The sequence below is a fragment of the Limanda limanda genome, chromosome 3 (genome assembly GCF_963576545.1).
Source record: "Limanda limanda chromosome 3, fLimLim1.1, whole genome shotgun sequence".
NCBI lineage: Eukaryota > Metazoa > Chordata > Actinopteri > Pleuronectiformes > Pleuronectidae > Limanda > Limanda limanda.
Genome location: NC_083638.1, coordinates 10,155,486 through 10,171,377, shown reverse-complemented (window position 1 = coordinate 10,171,377; position 15,892 = coordinate 10,155,486). Strand labels below are relative to the sequence as shown.

General features: G+C 41.2%; 1 protein-coding gene across 3 annotated transcripts; it reads right to left on the bottom strand.

The window, feature by feature from the left end:
* Nucleotides 1–1,965: 1,965 nt before the first annotated feature.
* On the bottom strand, nucleotides 1,966–12,572 carry rbm26 (RNA binding motif protein 26). Of its 3 annotated transcripts, XM_061068294.1 has the most exons (23): nucleotides 12,515–12,572; nucleotides 12,148–12,412; nucleotides 11,915–12,033; nucleotides 11,583–11,701; nucleotides 11,371–11,462; nucleotides 11,033–11,280; nucleotides 10,059–10,343; nucleotides 9,711–9,950; nucleotides 8,952–9,092; nucleotides 8,501–8,641; nucleotides 8,195–8,303; nucleotides 7,902–8,058; nucleotides 6,870–7,070; nucleotides 6,391–6,492; nucleotides 6,227–6,295; nucleotides 6,031–6,129; nucleotides 5,863–5,937; nucleotides 4,994–5,149; nucleotides 4,729–4,833; nucleotides 4,396–4,593; nucleotides 4,099–4,185; nucleotides 3,874–3,987; nucleotides 1,966–3,008 (listed from the first exon to the last, which is right to left on the bottom strand). In XM_061068294.1, the coding sequence occupies exons 2-23, from the start codon at nucleotides 12,204–12,206 to the stop codon at nucleotides 2,919–2,921; spliced, it is 3,006 nt and encodes a 1,001-aa protein (XP_060924277.1). In that variant the 5' UTR covers nucleotides 12,207–12,412; nucleotides 12,515–12,572; the 3' UTR covers nucleotides 1,966–2,918. The 3 variants fall into 3 exon arrangements, with proteins under 3 accessions (XP_060924277.1, XP_060924276.1, XP_060924278.1); XM_061068293.1 differs by having other exon boundaries at nucleotides 12,148–12,561; XM_061068295.1 differs by having other exon boundaries at nucleotides 6,391–6,489; nucleotides 12,148–12,561.
* Between the last annotated feature and the right edge of the window lie 3,320 nt (nucleotides 12,573–15,892).

The window sequence follows — 15,892 nt, the reverse complement described above, 5'->3', positions numbered from 1 at the left end:
GACACAAATACACAAACACACGCAGGTAAAACTGCGACAGCTCTGTGTGGAGGCAAATAAAGTCCGGCGTGAGTGTGGTGGAACGGCAGGAGGTAAATGAGACCACAGGAGGGGGCATTTAACACTCCCACACCCAGAGATGGAGGGATGAGGGAGACGAGCTTAAATGAAAAACAGCAGATATTCTACGAGAGCAAATCTGATTTCTCACAATTATCTCTGCGAGCGTGACAGGCGCCAGTGGGGGGGGGGGGCGCAGGAATACTGACCTGGTGGACACTGATTGGGTTATTTGTCCTGACTGACTCCGAGCCCAGAGATCGTGGACAGCGTCTCTGCAGGTGAACACCAACTGTGTCCAGACAGCAGCGTCCCTGCCACCTAAACACAGGGACACATATTCACTTTAGTTTAAGGAAAATGAAAGGGTGGCCAGTATTAACCCATGTAAGGTGGTTAGACTAGGACAACACAAAGGGAAGAGATGCACACTGATCAACAATTTCATGTGTCAAAGTGAGAAAAGCAGAAACTAGAAGTGCACACGTCCACCAAGGCCCAAAAGTCCTTCTATTAAAACCCATTTAAATTCACTGGATCCAGATCTTTATTTGGATCATCACCAAATTGCACACACAAACAATTTTTAAGCCCATGTGACCTGTGACCTGTGATCTGGTGAAAGTGAAATGTGCCAGATGTAATGAAATTCCCCTTCGGGCGAACTTGATGTGTCACATTCACAGTAACATGACGTTACTGTGAATGTGACCTTTGACCTCCAGGCACCAAAATGGAATCAGTTCATCTTTGAGTCCAAGTGAAAGTTTGTTCCAAATTTGAAGACATTCCCTCAAGCTGATTTTTAGGACGCATGTTCAACAAACACTTAAAACATACTTTGTTACCGTGACCTTTGAAGATGAAATCCAAGCTCAAGTGAGTGTCTGTATCAAACGTGAAATGACTCCTTGATGGTATTCCAGATACATCCTGTGTCGTGTTGGCATCGGTGGTGGACCACGGTGGAGGTGGCAGCTGATGGTGGACCCTGAAGTCGGCATCTGAACATGGACTATGATTACAACAAGACTGCTTGATATGCAATATGTCTACTCACATACTCTACCATTAGTGACAATAATCCATCAATTAATTTACCTTTCATTATGCTACAAACTGTTTATTCTTATCAATGCTGTAAATACTCGTATCTTTCTGATGTTCTTCTATTCACGTGGAATCTATTGAGGGATCCTCACATGTGGATCTCTGAGGTTTCTACGTTATTTTGAACCTGTTAAAAGGTTTTTATTTTGTAGTTTTTCCTCACTCTTGTTGAGGGTTAAGAAAAGAGGATGTCACACCTTATTAAAGCACTATGAGACAAATTGTGATTTGTGAATATGGGCTATACAAATACATTTGATTAATTGATTGAAATCACCTTCACAAGGCAGGAAATGTGCTTTGTTTCTTCACCGTGACCTTTGCGGCCGAAATGTAATCGGTCCATTCTTGAGTCCAAATGACAATTCCCTCAAGACGTTCTTGTGGTTAATCACGTTCACAAAAGTGAAACGGACGGAAAACCAGAAATCATGCCAAAAAACTTTGATCTTGCGATATTAAAGAAAGGGTCAACCGAGTCAACTTCTCTCTACATTACATTACATTACATTTCATTTAGCTGACGCTTTTATCCAAAGCGACTTACAATATCTCTACAAGCGATGAGATCCCAAATGAACAGATCTTCTTGAATACTTGTGTTTTCTTTAACATGAGGTAACCAGGAGTGCGAGGTGAGGTATATTATTTAAATATATATGTATATGTAATTAAAGTTTAGGGCTTAGCTTAAACATACTTTGCCTTTCATTTACCAAAATAATAAAATAACTGGTTCAATAAGTTACATCAGACTAGTATCTCACTCAAGACAAATTACTTCAAACAACTAAATGTTTATAAATACAGTATTTTAATACAGCAGTTTTTAGTTTACAATAAGTTTACATTGTAAAATGTTGGAGCCTCATGGAGGAAGACCTGTGGCTGGAAACTGCCAACACGTCCTGCAACAAAAAGAAAAAGGTGTTATTGTTTTATTGAGATCTGGATTATAAATGTTAAAGGTTAAATACAGTTCTGCTGTTTGCAAATCAAACATTCACAGACGTCATGTTCTTACCTTGGAGGTTAAAATCAGGGCTGAATATTCAGTGACCTTACCGACCCAACATTATGAAAATGTTGATAGGATTTTTTTTAGGATTGTTTGCTCTTTTGGGGAAGAGGAAGTTTTTTTGTTTTTTGAAATGGTCTTTTTCAACTCGAGTAGTTTTTTTTTTTTAACTGCAACGTTTGTTTGTTTTTTTTATTTTTTTTTCTCGTTTTTCTTTTTTGTTTTCTGCAGTTTGTTTTCAGACCATTTCAATTCTTTATTTTTTGTACAATTCAAAGTAAAGCAAAGAACTGAGAAGCCAAGCGTTCATACAAATCATTTAAACCCTGACATAAAATATTTACACATGAGCATTCTGAGTCAACCTAATACTATTCAGCAGGAGCTACGCCTGTGATGCTGTGAAGTTACAACGTAGGTTTAACAAATGTGTCTTAATTGGATCAGGTGTCACATGTCCAGACAAAGGATGTGTTCTGTGAAACAAAATAACTCAATCAAAACAAAAAAAAGTTCTAGTTGTATATTAAGAGCATTAAAAAATTCACCATTGCTGCATCTGATACACACATTAAAATTAATCAAACTCACAATGTTCTTTTGCTAGTTACATTTTTGTGAGAAAAAAAATAAACATGACTTCTTCACAGGCATTGAAATCGAATACAGTTGCTGGATTGTTGCTCCTTTTCCGCACCCGTGCGCCCAGAGACGAGCATGTGACTGGTCTTCATCTGCGCCAGGAGCGCGGCTCGTTGTCGTCCTCTTCCTCATCGTCGTCCTGCAGCAGGTCTTCATCACTCAGGGACTCTTCCGGGAACTGAGGAGGAAAAGGAAAATCCCAGTTAAAACTTTTTACTTTCAGCACTTAACTTTCGACGTATATTCAGAAATCCTCAAGGGGGACAGAATTCTCAGTTTGTCAGTGTGATGCTGGCTGTGATGTTTGATGGCTCCCTCTTGTGTTCTCCAATTGTACAACAACAAGAAACAAGCTGTTCTGAACAGTTATCTGACCAGAGAGTTTACCATTAATATTCCCTTATAAGTAAATACTTCCAAATAAATATTTGTATCAGCATGAAGGGCGATACTGGATGAGACGTGCCGGACCTCCATCCTTAAGACTGATCAACTTTACAGAGAAGCTGACACAAATCATCAGCTTCTATAAAAGAGAACAATTCCATTCCCAAGTTTAAAATCAAATTATCAGAATTTAAGGTCTTGAAATTTCATAAATGTTAATGTGGTATGCCCCAAAATATTTTATTTAATTACTTTAATAGTAATGTAAGAAATGACAGCAGCACTCAGGTGGAACCTTTGGCACGGGAGCAGTTGCACCCCAGACTGTTTATATGGGGGACACGTCCACCCACATGGCAGATGCAGTTTGGATGAAGAACTGAATGGTCCGTGTATTCATTACTGCTGCATTCAACCTGTTTTCCACAGGTATATTTTGCTACTGTGGTACCACTCTCGGGACACGTAACATTAAAATAATACAATCTAGGCGCTAATTATGTTAACGTTCATTTACCACTACTTCTAATGCATATATTAAAAAATTCTTATGGAAACCAACTGTCTCTTTTTAAAGTTTGCAGGATAATGTGGAAGATCTTAAATTCTACTCTGAATAAATAAAGATGTATTCAAAGTGAGTGATGCCCACAAACCTCATCCTCATCCGGTTCTGCCCCATCAGCATCTGCAGTACTGCGAGAAATGGCCGGCTTGTGCCACGACAGGCGTAGAGTCTGGTTGTTGAACCTCACTCCATGAAGAGCCGCCTACAGGGGGACACGACAGGGGGGGACAGGTGAGTCAGGTGTAGTGAAGCAGTGAAGCAGCTCTCAGAGCTCCAGTCAAGATAAAACAATGCAGAGGAGGAAATGTTTCACCTGCTCGGCCTCTGCTCTGGTCTTGAAAGAGATGACCGCCGACTGGTTGTTTTCATTTATCCGGCCGTCTTCAATCTCTCCAAATTGCTACAAAATCATGAAGAGACAACGTTTTGGTCACTTTACAAAACACAATGAATCCTGTTCAACTGTTGCAATAATAGAAGTAAATTTCTAGGAATTTCTTTCAAGTACCAGGTAAAATATTACAGAACAAATCCTTAGTGGCTGTTATGGTGCTGGTTTCTCTTGGTGTTGTTGCACTATTAGAGATATGTTGTTTTTCAGTGGCCTTACAGCGAAGTGCGGCAGCAGGTCTACGCAGTCGGCCTCGGTGAAACCCGAGATCTCCAGCACTCGTGGTCGATGGTCCACGCATGCGTGCACACCTCTTCCCCGACCTCTGGGGCCCCTCCCCCTGGACCTGTGAGCCCCGCGGCCACGACTGTGGACCCCCCGGCCTCGCCCTGGAGACAGGAGTCCTCTTTTAGCGGCCTGAATTAAAAAAAACAAAAGATGAACATAAATGGAAATATGTAAAAGAGAGCACAAATATCTGACTACCATTCGAGGTTGCCATTGTATTTTAGCACTTTAAGACAGTTTTGTCTTCCAAGTGCAAGTAAATACCTCAATTTGAAGCTGGGTATACTTGATCTTCAGTAATGCAGTGTCCTCTCCTGCCTGAGTCTTCTTGAAGAGGTCCAGCTCCGCATCCAGCAGTTCCTTCTGTGCCTGGAAGGATTAGAAACTCCTTTCACTTAGCACTTTTAGATGATTGATGTTTTTTATATCCAAGGCCAACAAAAGAATCTAAACTTAAACATCACAATCTATTGGTTTTGATGAGTAGGATGTTTGAGTGTCTATGTGTTGTTTGGATGGGAAAGTCTACCTGAGCCTTGCTCTTGTTGAGGCGTTGTGGGTTGATTCCCTTTATCTCCTCCTGCAGTTTGGTGATGCTCTTGGTTAACGTGCCCAGAGTTGCCATGATCATGGCTTTGTCCTCGGCCTTCATTGCTTTGTTCTTCTCTATTTTGGATATCAGGAGCTGTAGAAAGACAGAAGATAAATATTAGCTGCTCTATATTACTACCTCTTGAAGCACACAGTCAGCCACAGGTCAGATGGTAAGAAACACAGAGTATTTCACTCACAACTACATTTTGGGTCCAAATTAGCTCCATGACTAGTTGTTTAATCCCTTTTTACTCGGATCACACAGTGCACGAGTCACATGTCGGACAAACACCTTTCAAACCCTGTTGGTTTAGCTACACAAACAAATCAAAGCCGTCCACTGCCTGGCTCCGGGACTCTGTCGCCTCCTGTTGCTTTAGAGAGGAGTCACACTTCTTTATAGCTCCAATGTTGAGAATAATTTCGTGTTGGAAGGTCACAGATCTAAACGCTGTCAGTTGATAGGGACTAGGGTTGCAAAGGGGCGGAAAGTTTCCGGTAAGTTTCCAGAAAGCTTCCATGGGAAGTTAAGCTCGGGAATTGTGCAAAAACCTATGTTAAGAATGACACAACGATGCAGAAGCGTATAGTCAAGTGCCCAAAGTTTCCTGACAAAAACAAAATGTTTATATTTATGTCTGTATATGACAAGGTAAATACAGTTAGTATAAATTACCCACAACATTTCCAGTTAATTTCCATGGAAAGTTTCCAAATTTGAATATTCCCGGAATTATGCAACCCTAATAGGGACACTTGAAAATATCAAAGTTTTTATACGCTTCTCATTACAGATTATCTCACCTTTTGTGTCTCAATGTGCTTCTCCAATATTTCATGCTTCTTCTTCCGTACGTCCTGCTGTAGTCTAAGAGCTTCCTGTAAAAAGAGTCATGTTTTCATTATGAGAAATCAAATTTCTTGCTTCTCTCAGAGTTTCTCTGCCTACCGTTCCATGTTTTCTCCTCTCACCTTTTTCTTCTTCAGGGTTTCCTCTGAGGTTTTCTGGGCTGCCTTCAGGGCAACAGGGTTGTAAACTGTTTTTGTGAGACCCATGGACGTAGAGAACACCTGACAAAGGAGAGAAAAGTGATCAGACAAAGGATTCAACACAATTTGAAGTAGGAGGACAGATTCTTCAAGAAACAAATTCAGAACAGAGGGTTACTTTTTCGACAGGATCTGCTGGTTGTGAGGAAAAGCCCAAACGTTCCTTCACTGACACTTTAGAGGGATTCTTCATGAATGTATAAAAAAAAAAAAAAAAGATCATGTTTATATCCACATTTTGAAAACCGACAAGTATACACAAGAACCCTACATCACACACACCTGAGCGGCTGCACTGGAGTCCTGGGAGGGATCAGAGTTTGCTGGGAGCATTGGTCCAAGGCGATCTTTGACTGACTGCTTCAGAGAGGTAGCTGAAGGCTGCTGATCGACAAAAGGCTGCGTTAATCACAATATGGCAGGATTAATGAGGTACATGAAACAGTTCTGATATTTCAGTTTTCTGGTTGTGCTGAGCTTTTGGCTGCATCTGCCTTTTCCACTTTATTTATGCTTTCCTGCCTAAATCACCTCTTCTTTACTGCTGTAAAAACAGTACTTGCCAGTCACAGGGCAGCACAACTCGTGTTTTGAGGCAGCAAAGAAGAAGTGATTTCCGTGGAAAGAAAAGCAGTTTTATCTGAGTGAAACTAACGTACTTTAAAGACGTGGTTTCAGATTGGTAGATGGATTCAGTTACTGGCCAACTCGATGCTTGTACTCTACTACTTATAATTGACTATGTTAAAATCAGCTTTTACCAGGTCTGGTTGGGTCTGTGGCTGATGCTGCTGCTGCTGTGGGTGAGACTGGCCATGAACATCATTCCCATCCTCACGGAACCAGTGCACCCTGATGAAGCGGTTGCTGAGAACAGCCTCTGTGCTTTGCATAGCTCGCTTGGTCTCATCTGGAGACGCAAACTGGATCAGTGCCCCCTCTGGGTCGTTCTGGTAGGCCACCTGTAGAAAGAGAGCAAAAGGTTAAATGAATCAGGCATTTGAAGAATATTACACAAGCTGTAAATCCTGGATCATTTATCTGAACTGTACCTCAACAGTGTAAGGTTATCAAATGCACATGAGTAACTTAATGAGGTTATATGAGGAATAGAAAACAAGAAGTGCAGATTAGGACACTTCACATGTAAACTACATGCATTGAGTGTTTTTCCCACTAAGAAGACAAAGGACAAAATTAACTTAATAAATGTAACATAAGGTAGAAAATCACAGTGGAGGAGCACTGCAGCCACCTTGTGGTGAGAAACTGTACAACCACAACTGGCTGCTCCCTAATAACCCTAAACTGGGTTTTTTCAATCTGTGGCAAAGTTGACATCCCAACCTTAACTCTGATGCAATTCTCTCCTTCACATCCTAACTTTCCCAATAACTGAGTTACTACTTCAGAGTCCAGACATTCCCTTTCAGGATTCTTAGTCAGCTTCACTCTCTAATTAGGTTTCTCACTTATTGTTAAAAATCATATTACTGATGATTGGTTTCCAAAAGGATTTTCCAAATAGTTATACTAAAAATAAAATGTATTAATGTGGATGTCACCAAAGTGGAGATAGTGAGTGAAACAAAACAGTAACAAAGACTAAACTTAAACCGCTTTTGAAAAACCCATATAAAACTAAACTCCGTAGTGGTTTTGAAATCCCTTAACCTACATACACATCAGTGACCTATTGAGCAGCTCCATTGTTTGCACGACTCAGTAACTACACGTTTTCCTGATCAAACATCAGAGCGGTGACTTCACATCCGTAGCACAGCTGCACTGACCTGCAGGTTGACGATGGTGCCAAACTTGCTGAAATGTCCATTGAGTTTGCTGATGTTGTTGAGGTCAGGGGGAATTTGCCGAACCAGCAGCTTGGTGTTGGTAGAGAAGGGAGGTCTTTTGTGGTAGCCCTGGTGGTTGGGATTGTTAAAGTTGGGTCTAAGCAGAGAAGGGAAATGATAGAATAATTCAGTGAGGAAAATATTAGTCATATATCAGTTGAATTTTTCTTAAACAATATGTTAAAGGAGAGCATATGACTTGTTTTATCTTAAAAGGGGAAATTGTGTCTTACTTGTCAAACCAAGGTGTCTTTGAGAGGAGGCCTCCATCGTGAGAAACCGCTGGTCTCTTTCTTGGATCAGATTCCATTACAATCCGCATACAGTTGTTAGGAATCTTGTCTGGTGAGGGACAAATGCTGTCAGATCAGTTTGGAAACTACATAACTCTCAACACAAATACAGAACCATGTAATACTGGTGTTGTCGTTGTTTGTGAGGCAGCAACAGGCTGCACACAGGCCAAAGGACAAAGTGTGATAATATGTTTGGAGACAATCTATTCAAAGCTCCGATAGCTCTGTGCACGAGAACAATACCTCTCTTTGGCTGGTCCACCTCCCCCATTGTGAGGCCAATCAGGTTGGGTCTCTGGGCATTGACCCTGTGGCGGTAGATTGGTCTGGAGGTGTTGGTGATGCTGGGAGCTTCAGGATTGTACACATCTGTCTCATAGTTGTCTGTTAAGCAGAGAGGATTATTTAATTCATAAAAGCGCTATGCAAGATACATTAACGGTGATTCATAAATACTAAAATAATGTCCTGTCCCAATTCACCCCTGAGCCGTACCACTTCACCCAACACCTTCTTTTTGCACATGTCCATGAAGGGATAGTGTTGTCACAGTTCGTTATGTGCCCTTCAAACACACGTTCAAACGTGGTACATTCAGAAAATACCAGCGAAGGACACTTCATGTCAAGGGGTAGGGCTATGGGAGAGGAATTGGGACAGGGCCTAAATGTAAAGCTTTACACACGGCCATTACCGGCGTTGAAGAGCGGCCCTGGAGGCTGAGGAAGTGAGGGTCGCATCCCAGAAGTGACGATGGTGGGAACAGAGCTTGTGATGGAATTGGGAGGAGCAGCCATTCCTGATGGTTGCATCGGAGGAAGTGGAGGAGGCGGACCTGTGTCGGACAGAACTAAATTAATAACACAGAAGCAAAAAATCAACTTGACAAACCAATTTGCTCGACCTTTGAATGATTATATTAACATGCCACAGCAAAGATCACATGTCTAAGTTAGTATGATAATATTTTTTCCCCCATTTTGTTTGAATTCAGACCAACGAATAAATAAAAGCGTTCGACTGTAACAATTCAAGTAAATTTCTATTTCCTTACATCCACTTACTCAAGACAAGCGGATGAACCTGAGTGTCGACACAGGCTCAGTAATTCCTTTTCTTGTCTTCTGCTCTTTAATTTTATATCTAGGGACTAATTCACATTACTGAGATAATAATCAGAGGATTAACCAATAATGAAAATCAAAATAAGCTGCATCACTACATGTATTTTCTGTCTACCAATCTAAACTTAAAAATAGTTCTCATGAAGGTTTACACAAAATATATTTGTTAATCAATAATTATTATTATAAGTATTGGATATCTGCTGATAGCAGCAGCTGAAAGTTCTACACAGCTTTGCTAATGCAAATGTTGTTTGCTAATGATAGGAGAATAGGATCTGGGTAAACCTGCACTGACTGAGTTTTGTTCATATGAACTGAACTCATACCTGCAACAGGTGGAAGGCTGGGTGGAAGGACACCCGGTGGGGGCCCAGGGGGCCGCAGGTTCACAGGAGGGGGGTTCATGAGAGGTGGTGGTGGGAGCCCGGGTGGCGGTGGGCCATCCACACCAGAGATTGGCGGAGGTTGGAAAGGCAGCATATTGGGCAAATTGACATCTTCCACAATGACTGGGTCACTGCCATGGTCAAAAGGACACATGTCCCCACGCATGCAGAAGCCCTTTTCTGTAAAACACAGCAAACACAGGTACAACATCAACCACACTGAAATCTAATAACAAAAAAAAGCATGACTGCAGACTTCCTGCTAAATGTTTTGCCAAGTTTTCTCACCATCATAGTCACGGCATCGATTCCTCTGTGTAGGAGGAGGAGGTGGCCCCCGGCCGAAAGGGACACGCTCCACAGGGAGGTCCGGGCAGAAGTCGGTCCAGCTCTCACTGCTGTTGTTGCTGTGATGGTGCGTGGGGGCGATGACTGTGATGGTGCTGCTCAGTGACGGCACAGGGAAGTGGGTCGTGGTTGCAGTGGAGACCTGGGAGGCTGCAGCGTAGCCGTCACCGCTCTCTGGCCTCTCCACGCGGTCGTGATCGAATTTCATTTTTGCAGGATCTCGCTCTGTGAACAGACAGTGGCCATGAGTAGAAGTAAAACAAAACTGGGTCTTATCATGTGGCTAGACCAGGTGTGGTCCGTGTGCAAAAATGAGGATGTGGTTGAGACCTTGGGGGTAAACGACTACTGGAAATGGGATGTAGCCAAAGGCTGTTCAAAAAGATGGAAGATAGTGTAATTTGCCTATTGGGGTTTTCATGACATCACACTTCATATTTGCATTCAGTTGAGTCGCAGCCGGGTTTCATCCTGTTTCTATTTGCATCTCTGTGCTCACATATGCAGTGTTTAATTACAGCCAAGTTCCAGATGAAGCTTGTTGTTTTTTCTGTTTCTATAGTCAAGCAAGAATGAAACAGCGATTAAAACACGGTCCATTAAGACCAACTGTGATAGTATTAGTGATAAACTAGCTGTCTGAGCTGTTGTGGTATTGGTTTGAAGTTTTAAATGCTTCACTTTGTGTCGATACAGCTTAGTACAGAGCAACTAATTGAAAAAAAGTTAAATAATTCATTAACAAGAGCAAATAAATTAACGCTCAACAAAATCCAATACACACCTATTTTAAATTAACTACATATCAAACCATGTGTGTTAAAGGAGCTGCTTGGTCTGTTGTGGTCTGAGTCCACTTTGTAACCAACAGGGTAACGCAGCTGTGTTTCTGAACCTGGGCTTTGGAGTCTTACCTCGACTCCTGCTTCGAGACCTGGTTCTGCTGTTGGACCGGCTCCTGCTGCGTTCCCGATCCCTCTCTCGGTCCCGGTCTCTGTCCCGGTCCCTTTCTCTGTCCCGATCCCGGCTGCGGCTACGACTGAAGCTGCGACTGCGGCCTCTCCTGCGGTTGTAGCGTTCGCGGTACGAGTCCCTCCTGGGCGGGATGCGGTCGTACTCTCTCTTCCTGGAGCGATCGTCCCTCTTGCGGTCATCGACTCTCCTAAACATGTGGATAAACAACGACAAAGTAATTAGGTAAATGTTAAAACGAGCTGAAGACAATGTTCAACGGGGAGAGGTGTGCACGCACCTGCTGTCTCTGTTGTAGCGAGAGGTCGATTGTGGAGGGCTGTGATTCACCCGCCGAGAAAACTTCTTCTCCCGTTCTTCATCCCGATTTATCTGAACAAAAAAAGGACAACGTGGCATAAATAACGTGTATTTAAGAGAACGCCATTGATGTGCGAGTTCCTCTAGTTCCTGTGGTTCAAAGCGTATCATAGTATGATGAGTGAAAATTACCTCATCTTTTTTCTGCTCGTCTTTCTCGACTTTGCCCAGAGAGGATGGATGCTCTGGCGGTGGGAGGTAGCTTTTGTCGTTCACGGCTTCAAACAGCTTGTCCACAAAAAGCTGCGTCTCTGAAAAAGAAGACGATGAACCATGAATGTTTTATATCCTTCAGGTGAAACCGATATAAATAAAACAAAGCTCTTTTGTGAAGCAGGGGATGAATTATCCCAGTAAATGCCCCTGACATATTCCCAGATGTTATAATGTTTCTCCAGACTTCGTGGTGACCTCAGTGAACAGCAGGTTGGGGCAATAACACATGTCAGTGACCAGGTTATTACCTTTCTGAAGAAATACATCCAACTGGTCGATGCACAGGGCTTTGAGCTCCTTCTCACTCTTATCCTTCTTTACCAGGGCAACCACATACTTAGCGAGGGCGGAGGGATCTGCATCACAGCTGGGAAGCGAGAGGAGAACAACCAGTAAACACACAAGGGAACAACGAATACATGGTTCCACTACTTCCACAGGGGAAGAGCAGCTTGTGATGCTAACAGCTAACGCTACTTACATGGGCTCAAGGGTCTCCGACAGCCATGTTTTCAAGGCATCGAGGTTTTCAATGATCATTTTAGATGCAGCCACCGGGAGAACGACACTCGCCGAGCTTCTCACTTTCAATGGTGATTTGATCAGGCCCGGGGGCGTCACAAGCAGCGTTAGCTTAAGTTAGCTCAACGCTAGCCCAGGCGAGCTAGCTAGCTAGCTAGTTAGCAGGTCTGTTCCAGGCCCCGAACGGCGCGGTGTGATTCCTCAACTCTCGTCGTACATGTGTCCTGCAATGACATGGAGACAGACGGGCATCAGTCAGAGTCCAGCCAAACAAAACATGGCTGTGTGTGAGTAATATTCAACTGTTGAACGTGAAGGAAACCCACGCTGCACTTTCAACTGTGTCTGCTCACACTCAAGCTAACGTGCCATGGTCACTATTTACTTCCGCATGGAGTCTCGTTGGCCAAATCTCGCGATAGGTAGGCGGGCCTTCCTGTTTCCGTCAGTGACGTGAATTTCATCTCTGCAAAAACGATAAACATCAAATCAAATCAAAGAACCACGAACTTCTGTAAAATCGTCAGTGGTGTATAAAGTACTTGAAAGCCATACTTGAGTAAAAGTACAGATATCTTACCTGAAAGTGACGGTAAAAGTAGAAGTCACCCAGTCAGGAAATGACTTGAGTAAAAGTCTTAGAATAGCTCATATTAAAAGTACTTAAGTATCAAAAGTATCTGGTGTTGAAATGTAGCAAAAGAACCAAAATTAAAAATGCAAAGTGCTTTTTATAGTAGGTCTATACAGACACAAAACAACCCAAAATGTTTCTCCTCAAGATTGATCTCAACTGACTGAAAAATTATAACAACAATATGAATATAATGTATAATTTTACAAATTTTGAACCCTAGATGAGAGAGAGTGAGAGAGAGAGAGAGAGAGAGAGAGAGAGAGAGAGAGAGAGAGAGAGAGAGCTGCGCTAACCTCCGCTGCCTAAGTAACGAGCCAGTTTGAGAATGTAAGAAGTAGAAAGTACAGATATTTTTGTTCAAATGTAACGAGTAAAAGTAAAAAGTCGTCAGGAAAAGAAGTACTCAAGTAAAGTACAGATATGTGAAAAATCTACAGGTACAGTAACAAAGTATTTCTACTTTGTTACTTCCCACCACTGGAAATCGTCATGTTTTAATAATGTTGAATATGTTAATAGAAACATTATAACCTGTGTAGAAGTTGAACTTACATTGTGAACTACATATGAATTACATATTACAACTTTAACCTCAAGTAACAAAGTTTTTCTACTTTGTTACTTCCCACCACTGGAAATCGTCATGTTTTAATAATGTTGAATATGTTAATAGAAACATTATAACCTGTGTAGAAGTTGAACTTACATTGTGAACTATATAAGAACTACATATTACAACTTTAACCTTAAATTAAAGTTGTAATACGAGGCTTATCTCCTTTTGGAAGTAGGTGATAATATCACTTTCACTACATAAACAGACTAACAGATCTGTTCAGGTCAACATTAATCTCTTGTTTCTCTTCAGATCGTATTGATCTTTCATCCTTGCAACAGTCTTCAAAGACATCAAAGGAATCTATCACCACTGACACGCTTTGATGCAACTCATCGGTCAAAAGAGACCATGCTCAGATTTGAATGAATTTCATCATTTAGTGAATTAATTTCATCATTCAGTATTTCAGGTATTCCCCAATTAACTTGTTTTTGATCATTATACATTTGTATTGTCCTTTCTTACTATGTAAATACAATTTGTATTTCTACATCACTACATGCAGCTATAAGCTATGGACTAGTGGCAGAAACTTGGACTAAGGGCAGAAAAGGTCTCTGGTTCGTCTCTGGTTCGACTCCACGGAGAAACAACAAAAAGGCGAACCTGGATTGATCTGTCCAAAAATCCAAGAGGATTCTCCCTACCCTGTCTAGTGCCCCTGAGCAAGGCACCTTACTCCCCCAACATCTGCTCCCCGGGTGCCGTACACGGCTGCCCACTGCTCTGTGTGTCCTGCACCAGATGGGTTAAAAGCAGAGGTTAAATTTCCCAGAGTGTGCTTGTGCACGTCTGTGCATGTGTTTGGGACAAATAAATGTATCTTTACTACAACTAGTTGTACAAAATAAATCTCGAAATATAACATAATATACTAAATGTTCTTTATCCAGAGTGTTAGTATGGCTGGTCACCATCATGTCAGACTTACAGTTGTAGTGGTCATAAAGATGCTCTCTGCAGAACAAGATGAGGAAAATGGGGAGGCAATTCTTGGTCTTGATTCTGAGTCTGTAATCTCTGCTGCTCAGAATCTAGACTATGTTCTACACAGGGTCAAGCTGTGGATGTGGGTGTGTCTTGGAATACGGCTTTCCTAAATGAAGAATGCCCCTTTGATGATAAAGAAGACTCATCTTCTATGTCATCAAAGGGGATGCATAAAGAAGCAAAAAAGAGGAAATATATCAATCGAGGTACATGAAATCTTCACAATTTAATTGAAAAATCTGTGGTTTTGAACATGTTGAATAATTTCTTTATTGTAACATCAGCGTGAATTTACTTGCACCTCATGCAGTCAGAAACTTAAAACTCCTGAAAACAGACTAAAGATGTGATTTATTTACATATTCCCATTTTAATTTCTTTACGTTGCAGTGTGTTTGTACTTATATATGCAATCAACTGCGGCTTTGTGATATTCTACCACTGATGTTGATACACTGACACTTGAAAAGTATAATGGACAACACACAATTACAGTAAAAAATGAACATAAACAAAAGAACAGGTAAATGGTCTCATCTTCCACGCAGCATGATCCTTCAAATGGTACAACCCAGCAACGACTCTTCTCCTGTAACATACACTAACCCTCTCCATGACAATCATAATGGACAGTAACAGCTGATCTGATAAAACAGTAATATTCACACAAACAGAATATAAAGCAAAATGACTGAAGACATTTTATGCAGATAAATGCTGTGTAGAAATAGATATACATTTTCATTAGCTAAAATATTTATTTTATAGTGGTTCATTCAGAATGAAGAAATTACATTTTATATAAAAAAGTTATACGACTTTTTCCTTCAAATATATAAGTTTACAGTATGTTTAGATTAAAATCACGTAATGCCATTTAAGTGATTAAACAAAGAGAAAAAAAGATAACCTGCTAAAATAATTTGGCTTACAATACCATCGAAACATTTAAAACAATATATACATACATACAGTTCATTTCCAGTACATTCATGGTTGCCCTTGAACATCACCAGTGATTTGCTTTCTCATTAACTATGAAGGAAACAGTGTGTTTTTGTTACAATGTGTATGTGCACATTACTTCATACATGCATGTATTGTAACATAAAAGGAAACAATTAAAGACCAGAGTTCATGTTTCCATTCACTATTTTGAATAGGATGGATGGCAGGAGTAACAGTCCAAAGAAGCTGCATCTGATTTAAACTAAAACACAAATAATATAAATACAAACAGTTCTTTATCATAACATTATTGGTCCATTACTATAGTTGTGTGCTCCTCCCTCACAAACATGAGGTGAGAAAAATTTCTTGCCTGAGTAAAACCTCAGTCTGAGCTCTAAAAATCTAAAAACAGTGGAAGGTTTACTAAAAAGCAGTGTATGTAACCCCACCGCACCAAACAACCACGACTCAGCAATTTAAAAGATGTAGAGTACAGTCGACCTGATG

Coding starts and splice junctions, on each gene's coding strand:
- rbm26 (XM_061068294.1), bottom strand. CDS start 12,206: ATGATCATTGAAAACCTCGATGCCTTGAAAACATGGCTGTCGGAGACC. Junction 7,071..7,901: donor GCACCATCGTCAACCTGCAG/GTCAGTGCAGCT, acceptor CTCTTTCTACAG/GTGGCCTACCAGAACGACCC. Junction 4,834..4,993: donor TCAACAAGAGCAAGGCTCAG/GTAGACTTTCCC, acceptor TAATCCTTCCAG/GCACAGAAGGAACTGCTGGA.